Source organism: Agrilus planipennis, unplaced genomic scaffold, assembly GCF_000699045.2.
Source record: "Agrilus planipennis isolate EAB-ADULT unplaced genomic scaffold, Apla_2.0 scaffold1, whole genome shotgun sequence".
Taxonomy (NCBI): Eukaryota; Metazoa; Arthropoda; class Insecta; order Coleoptera; family Buprestidae; genus Agrilus; species Agrilus planipennis.
This window is the reverse complement of record NW_020442466.1, coordinates 3,158,276-3,167,137: the sequence shown is the minus strand read 5'-3', so window position 1 is coordinate 3,167,137 and position 8,862 is coordinate 3,158,276. Positions and strand designations below refer to the sequence as shown.

The following is an 8,862-nucleotide window of genomic DNA, read 5'->3' as shown; positions in this document are numbered from 1 at the left end:
TGCTTGCTGGGGCAGAACAGTTGGAAAATTTTCTATATTAAAAAAAATTTATACCTACCTGCCAGAAAACTTTATTAAATTAGTTTTTAGAAATCCACTGGAAAAATTGAATTTTACGTCAGTCGTTTTTAAGTAATCAATTGATTAGTTTCACTTCCTTTTAAGAGGATAAATAAAGACTGTCCAGTTGAAACAAATTTGTACGTCGAATTTTCATAATAAGTGAAATAATGTGAAACCCATATTTCATCGCTATTGTTAAATATAGGGAAGCAATTTTGATGTAAAACATCTTTAGGCGTATAGGGTATTCACTGATAGGCAATTATATGTTGTTATTCGAAAGAAGGTAAATAGTACAGTCAATTAAATCAAGAAAGAGTGTCAACCTCGGAATAAGAGTTGTACGAACCTTTATTTTTGCATTCTTAATGTTGTGCCAAAAGTCACATTAAATCTAGTGTTCGCGTCTTGTGATATTCAGGCTCAAAGTTCACTAAAATCGATTTTTCGTTAATATCTCGCTTCCTATGGTTTCAAGAAGAGAATTTTTATAATAAATACAAATGTCATTGGAACCATAGGAAGCGATAAATTAGCGGAACTGAAAACGAAAAAAAAGTTTTGTTTCAAATTAGGTATTTTCGATGTTATACATTTAATTACTTTCTGGGTGGTTGCGGATCATTATTAAAACTCATTAGCAAAGCAATAAATTGCATTGATATAGTTTCACATATACGTTTTATGCAGTCCAATGTACGTTTGGTTGATATTAATTTTTGTTTACGCATTTTAATTTTGTGTAAAAATTCCAGATACTCGAAGGAAAATTAAGTGTGTAAAAGAAATTCCAATTGTTTTTTTAATCCTAATCACCATCGACGAGAAACAATTCAAATGCAGCACCGTAATTATGTTGATTAAGCGAATAAAATAAAGAGAAGCAAGGAGCGTCGCGTCGCGTCGTCAATGATAAGAATAAGAACGAGCACGCGACATAAATTGTAGGTTGGGTAGATAGTAGGTAGCACAATAAAAATAATAAAATAGTAAAAGCCATTTACTAACGAGCCGACTATATTCACACGAAAGACGAAGTATACTGTTCTTTTCAAGAAGTTAGAGATATGCCCCTTCCCTTTATTAAGATGCGCCGTAGAATAATTCTTAATTCAATCATATTTGTCTGCGGAGCTCATTTCTCTACCGATCATCGAGCTAAAACTAGACAAAAGTGTACAGTACCATTTGCAAAATTATTTAAACTGCCTCGTTAAAAATTTAAGAGTATGCAGTATTTAAAATTATATTTAGCCAAAAATAATAACAAGTGAATTAACTTAACGTTCTACACATCTATTAAACTTTTGCTTTGTTTTCTATTTTTAATTTATATACATTTTTGTTTTAAGAAATTGCATTTTCGTCTAGTACTGTACAGTTCTAGCCGATCTTCTAAGACTGCCCATCGAGAGCTCTGCTCGTTCAAGCTTATTCCAACTATTTCTGTCTTGCTCGCGCCTTGTGTGTATTCTTTCTATCTTCGCGCAAATTTCTTCAAGGTCACAATTCTAACAAATTGAAATAGACTGCTAATACCTATTCTATACATAACATTTCTCGCGCACCTCCGCTCGTTCATATACTTACTGAGCTAATCTTAGCATTTCCCTAAAACTAGAACATCCCATACATCCTTAAATACTAGTAATAATAATCTAGGTCAACTTTTGTTTGTCTTAACTCCTGCTTCTGCTTCTAATATGTCTCTAAGTAGCCCTTAATGCCTGAGAAGGTGTCCTATAAACCTACCCCACCTATTACTTATTGACTTCCATAGCGCCTTCTATTCTCCTACTGTTTCCAATACCTCCTCATTTCTAATAACCTTCTAATCCACTGTATCCTCATCATTTGCCTGTAATTTCTTACGCTTCTTAAATATTCATTACAATAAGTTGAACAGAATAAATGATAAGGAAATTAGTGATGTATGAAATCTTGCCAGAAGCTCAAGAAAAACGCAAAACTTCCATTGATAAGACTATGATTTAATCTGTTATGCAAAATACTAAGATAGAATAATAAGAAGTATGTATGTACTGTTATATTCTAATAACCCAATAATCATTAGTACTTTCAATAACCTTCACGAACCATATAAAAACTAAGAATTAGGCAAATTAAGTTAGTCTTAATATTACTGTTACTTGCCCTGTATTCAGGCCATTTTAATAAAGTATTTTTAAACTCATCCCTTTTGAAATTATTACGGTATTGTTTTCAACAATTAAGTGCTGTTGTAATTCAAAAATGCAATCGTTCAATTATTCAAGAAATCTTGTGCTTTACATTTAAAGATAACATTCTTGTGTTTAAGTGCATAATTTCTGTTGAATAATTAAGAGAACGCCCAGTTATTCGTTACTGAGTTAACAACAACGACAATTACGCCGACCAGCCGAAGTATTCGAACCATCTTCAGTGTCGTGACGTAACAGTACTTACCAAGATTTTGTGAAAATGTTACTTAGAATGCTTAGATTTATCCGGAATTATCACCAGTTTCATAATTTATAGAATGTAAGGCATATGAATTTAAATGTTGTTTGGTGTTTTGATGCACATTATAAAGTTTGTAAATGTCAAAATTAAGATTCATAATGGAACCAATTGCAAGGATAATTGTAAATATTCATGACTTCGACGCTTATAATTGAGAGATTGTATGAAAACACGAAGAGAGTGAAGAAAGAGATGTTCCAACATCGTTTTTAAAATAGAAAGATTTACCTTTGTCGGGGTTGAACATATTTTTGAAATTTTTCCGACAAATAGTGTATCTATTGTAAGAAATATTAGAATTTTGTGGAGTAGAAAAATTTGTAATGATTACTTAGTACACCCGGTGGTTTTTCGGTGGGGTTAAAAATTAGTTTTCTTATCAGCATAAAACAATGTTAACAGTTGTAAGTAAGTGTTTAGTTAGAATGCATTTTAACTTACCCTTTTAATAAAAGTAGACATTTTTACATTCGAAAGGTCCAATTAAAAAGAAAAGTTCTTAGTCCCTTACTCAACAACCTTTGGATCTAGATACCGAGGTTTCCTTTAGGATGCGTACAAAGAATAAGGAAGGATATTTTGAAATTTAACCTCTAAGTGCGTCGAAAAGGGCATCAAAATGGGCGGCAAAGTTTGTATGGAAATTTTTGCTTGTTATCAGATTTACTCGAAACTTAGTGTTAATGCTCTTTGATATAATTAATAAACACTTATTTTGGAATTTTAGTGTCTTTTGATGGATATTATTTAAATACCAAAAAAACACTAATAATAACAAATAACAATTTATAATAACCAGAACAAAACGGAAACACCAGTAACAAAAAGGCACAAGAAGTGAAACATACAACAAGAACAAAGTAATAGAAAGAACAAGATAAGACAACAATAGTAACAATAACAAAGATAACAACAATACAACAGAGTAGATAAAGGCACTTACGAATGGTGGTGATAGCGGTAGACGAGAGACTCTCTTGAGATAAGAAATTTTCGAGTATTTATAGGATAGGGTTGTTAGTAATTTTGATAGAATGTTCTAGAAGGAAAAGTAGTGAGAGAGAGGGTGAAGACACTAGTTTCTAGGAATACACAGAATTAGATAGTACAGAATTCAAGAGAAAGCAATTAAGGGTAAAACCAGATATTAGTATGGGAGTGCATGCAGGTATGGTTGAAGTTGGATTTCCAGGTAAAAGTGATTGAAAGAACAATAGAGTTTAGACTGAAAGGAAATATTACTTGAAATGAAATATTAATTGAAATGAAATAAAATTAGAAAAAATATTTACACACAGAAAAAACAAAAAGAGTTATTTCGCCACAGTACCCCCCTGCCAGTGATGGAGTCACGAAAACCCGACTTGTAGGCGGTCTGGAAATCGTACGCGCCGTCCTGACCGCGTTGTCCGCTGTTGCAAGGGCGTTGTCCGTGGCTGGGCGACTGGCAGTTCCGACGCGGGTGGTTGTTCCGGCACGGGTTGTAGTTCCGGTATGGGATTGGATGGTATTCCCGGATTCGCCGGAGTCTGCTGTATCTCGATTGTCCTTTCGTCGTCGTTGTCATCCAGGTCGGCAAAGATGTATGCCGGTTTAAGCCTATTTATACAGACCTTGACGTTTTTTCCGCGAATGTCAACAGTGAATGTTTTCTCTGCGCGACTGACAACCTTGTATGGTCCGTTATAGGGTTGCTGAAGCGGTCCTTTGGGTCCCTCGTGACGAATGAACACGTGGGTTGAAGTCGCGAGGTCCTTGAAAATGAATGGTACCATTTTACCGTGTCTGGTTCCGTGTACGGGACGTAGATGCTGCACATGTTCTCGCAATTTTTGTACGAAGTCCGATGTGATGTTTGGTTGTTGAGTAGCCTGTGTAAGGAATTCACCGGGAAGGCGTAGGGGTTCGCCATACAGCATCTCTGCCGCGGTTGACTGCAAATCGTCCTTCCAGGCTGATCGGATCCCTAACATCACCGTGGGAAGCGTTTCGGTCCATTTTGTGGTACGGTGGCACTTTATCGCGGCCTTCAACTGTCGGTGAAGCCTTTCGACCATCCCGTTTGCTTCTGGGTGATAGGCAGTTGTTTTTAAGTGAGTCGTACCTGTCAGAGCGTTTAATTCTCTGAACAGATGCGACTCGAATTGTCGACCCTGATCCGTCGTGATTCTTAGCGGGGTTCCGAAACGCGCTATCCAATGATTGTAAAAGTTGCGAGCCACCGTAACGGCTTCCTGGTCCTCCATCGGGATAGCTTCTGGCCAGCGGGAGAATCGATCGACACACGTCAGCAGATATCGGTAGCCGTCGCAGTAGGGCATCACTACGATGTCGACATGAACATGTTCGAATCGGCTAGACGGTGGTGCGAAGGTCCCTGGTACCGTTGAAACATGTCGAGTCACCTTGGATTTTTGACATTGCAGGCAGTTTTTGGCCATTTCCCGACAGTCTTTCTTGATGAATGGCCAGACGTAGCGGGCGGAAACCAGTTTGGCCGATGCGTTGGCTCCCGGATGCGACAAACTGTGGATTTTCTCAAACACTGCTCTGCGAAATTTGAAGGGAATGAAGGGGCGCGCTATTGAGGTCGAAACGTCGCAGACCAATGAAAAGTTCGTTCCTGGAATTTTGATAAGTTTAAGTTGCAGATTAGAGTTTTCATTCCTCTCTAACGATGCTAATTCTTCATCTGTTTGCTGTGCTGCCGCCAACTCCTCCAGGTCAACCGCGACGGTGACCTCTTCGACTCGTGACAGGGCGTCTGCAACGACGTTGTTCTCTCCCGGTAGGTGACGAATATCCGTGGAGAACTGTCCGATAAAATCTAGGTACCGGAATTGCCGTGGACTGCATACGCCATCCTTCTTTCCGAATGCGTATATGATCGGCTTGTGGTCTGTATAAATGGTAAATGTCCTTGCCTCTACCATGTGTCGGAACTGTTTAACGGCGTCGTAGATAGCGAGGAGTTCCCTGTCATATGCAGCGTACTTCTTTTCTGCCGATTTCAGCTTCCTGGAGAAAAATGATAACGGCTGCCAGGCTCCGTCAACAAACTGCTGCAATACCGCACCAATAGCGGAATTTGACGCGTCGCAGAAAATTGCCAATTGTGCTTCGGGGACCGGATGTGCCAGAAGCGTCGCTGTTGCCAAACCGGTCTTGGTTGCGTCGAACGATGCGATCGCCTCTGTCGTCCATGTGAGCGGCGCCTTGCCTTTGACGTCGCCCTTCAGGAGTTCGTTAAGGGACGCTTGGAGGCTTGCAGCCTTGGGGATAAATCTTCGGTAAAAATTCACCATTCCCAAGAATTGACGGAGTTCCTTGACGGTGGTTGGTCGTGGGAGGGATGTAATAGCATCGGTTCTTTCTGGTAGCGGTGCCGTTCCTTTGCTGTTCACGAGGTATCCCAGGAATTTTACCTCGGATTGTCCGAACTTGCATTTGGCCGGATTAATGACGACACCATAGTCCTGAAGGCGACGAAATAAGGTTTCCAGGTGTACTAAATGTTCCTCTGCCGTAGTTGATGCCACCAATATGTCGTCGATATACGCGTAGCAGAAATCCAGACCACGCAGTACTTCGTCAATGAAGCGCTGGAATGTCTGCGCCGCGTTTCGTAAACCGAACGACATAAAGGGGAATTCAAAGAGTCCAAAGGGCGTGGCAATGGCGGTCTTGGAGATATCTTCAGGCGCTACCGGGATCTGATGGTAAGCTTTAACCAAGTCAATCGTGGAAAACATGGTTTTTCCGGCCAAGGATTGCGAAAAATCATGTATATGACGGACTGGATATCTGTCAGGTACAGTCCGCGCGTTGAGTCCTCGGTAGTCGCCGCATGGACGCCACTCGTTGTCTTCCTTCGGGACCATGTGGAGTGGGGATGACCAACAGCTTTGGGATGGTCGGATGGTTCCCAACTTCAGCATAGCGTCGAACTCCCTTTTCGCAACCTTCAGGCGATCTGGGGCCAACCTTCGGGGTTTGTGCGCCACGGGTGGTCCTGGTATCGTCTTTATATGGTGCTGAGTGCGGTGTTTGACCTTGACGATTCCGTCTGGGCGTACGACATCCGGGAACTTCGCGAGAAGATCCAGGTAGGGCGATGATCCGCAGATGATTTTAACGGTCGGTACGTCGCAATTGGTTGGTTGACCTGGTGTTGAAATTTTCGTCGTACCGTCGATGAGCCTGCGATTTTTCGCGTCGACTAGCAGGTCGAAGTGAGCGAGAAAATCGATTCCCAGGATGGGCCTGCTGACATCTGCGACAACGAATCTCCACGTGAAATCCCTCCGAAGTCCCAGATTTAGTGTCCTAGTCGTCGTGCCGTACGTCGTGATTGGGGTTCCATTAGCCGCGGAAAGTTGGTAGGTACTCCTTTCTCGTGGCTGTGGGAGGTAGGACCGGGGAAAAACGCATAAGTCAGCACCAGTGTCTACCAGAAATAGTGTATTGCTGTTGCGGTCCGGAACTAGGATGCGGCGGGAATCTGTAGGCCTTGGGTCGTCTGCCGCCATTAACGACTGGCCGCGTAGTTTTCCGAACCCGCGAATTTGCACGGTCGCGTACACTTTCTTGCACTTGCCCCGTACTGTTCGTGGTACCAACAGATACCTTCACCGGCGTATCGTCCGCGAGATTTCGAGCGACCGCGAAGAGAAGAGCGTCCGCGAGAATATGATCGTTCGCGCGCACGTGGAGGGTTTCCTGCTTGAAGCTGGTTGGTTCTAAGTTCCGAAATCTCGGCCCGAAAATTTGCGATTTCTTGTTGTAATGCAGCACTCATTTCTATCCGCATTTGCTGTATTTGTTCTGCTAGCATGGCGGCTATCGAAGATGGTGCACTTGCTGAAGGTGTTGCTGCTGCTGCGATTGTTGGCTTCCCTACGGATAAATTCATTACCTTATCCGCTAGGTCGGCCACGTCCTCCAAGGAACTGTTGTTTTGGGCTGCAAGGATAGGCTGTATGTTGTTCGGTAGTCGATTGAACCAGATGGCGCGAATGATGTTGTCGGGGACTGTTGAACCCGCGAGACTTTTTAGGTGCCGCAAAAATTGAGATGGTTTCCGGTCACCCAACTCCTCGTTCTCTAAGAAGCGGCGAGTTTTCTCTTCCTGAGACGCGCTAAGCCGTTTAATTAACTCCGTTTTCAATGATGTGTAGGAGTCGTTGCTTGGAGCCGCTACCACTAAATCGCGAACCTCTGACGCCACTCGCGATTCGAGGCTTTGGGCCACTATCTCGAACTTTTTTATGTTTGATGAAATACCGGCACTCGCGAAACCTAACTCTACTTGTGAGAACCACAGTTCTGGATCGGTGTAATTAAAGGGCGGTAAGGTCATTCTAAAACTTCTCTGACCAAGTACCGATTCTAACGCACTTAAGATTTGGGCTTCGTCAGCAGTAGGATGTGCCATAATCACAAATCACAAAAACACAAGCTTTTGGTTGTACACACACACAAAAAAACAATAAGGTTTATCACGTCGGGGTCACCACTTTAGTGTCTTTTGGTGGATATTATTTAAATACCAAAAAAACACTAATAATAACAAATAACAATTTATAATAACCAGAACAAAACGAAAACACCAGTAACAAAAGGCACAAGAAGTGAAACATACAACAAGAACAAAGTAATAGAAAGAACAAGATAAGACAACAATAGTAACAATAACAAAGATAACAACAATACAACAGAGTAGATAAAGGCACTTACGAATGGTGGTGATAGCGGTAGACGAGAGACTCTCTTGAGATAAGAAATTTTCGAGTATTTATAGGATAGGGTTGTTAGTAATTTTGATAGAATGTTCTAGAAGGAAAAGTAGTGAGAGAGAGGGTGAAGACACTAGTTTCTAGGAATACACAGAATTAGATAGTACAGAATTCAAGAGAAAGCAATTAAGGGTAAAACCAGATATTAGTATGGGAGTGCATGCAGGTATGGTTGAAGTTGGATTTCCAGGTAAAAGTGATTGAAAGAACAATAGAGTTTAGACTGAAAGGAAATATTACTTGAAATGAAATATTAATTGAAATGAAATAAAATTAGAAAAAATATTTACACACAGAAAAAACAAAAAGAGTTATTTCGCCACAGAATCTTAAAAAATTCAACCTCTAAAGGCGTGAAATGGCGTGAATTAAAACGTTTGTATATTTTATCTGCGGTTGGATTTACTTGAATCTTAATTGTAATGCTTATTGATACAATTAAAAAACAAGGGGCGAGGTGTATTAGTACACACGCGCAAGAAGTGAAATTTCTTTAGAC

General features: G+C 40.8%; 1 protein-coding gene across 1 annotated transcript; it reads right to left on the bottom strand.

Annotated features, from left to right (window-relative positions):
• Positions 1 to 7,096: 7,096 nt before the first annotated feature.
• On the bottom strand, positions 7,097 to 8,002 carry LOC112906636. The gene has a single exon (XM_025981146.1). The coding sequence runs from the start codon at positions 8,000 to 8,002 to the stop codon at positions 7,097 to 7,099; it is 906 nt and encodes a 301-aa protein (XP_025836931.1).
• Positions 8,003 to 8,862: the final 860 nt, after the last annotated feature.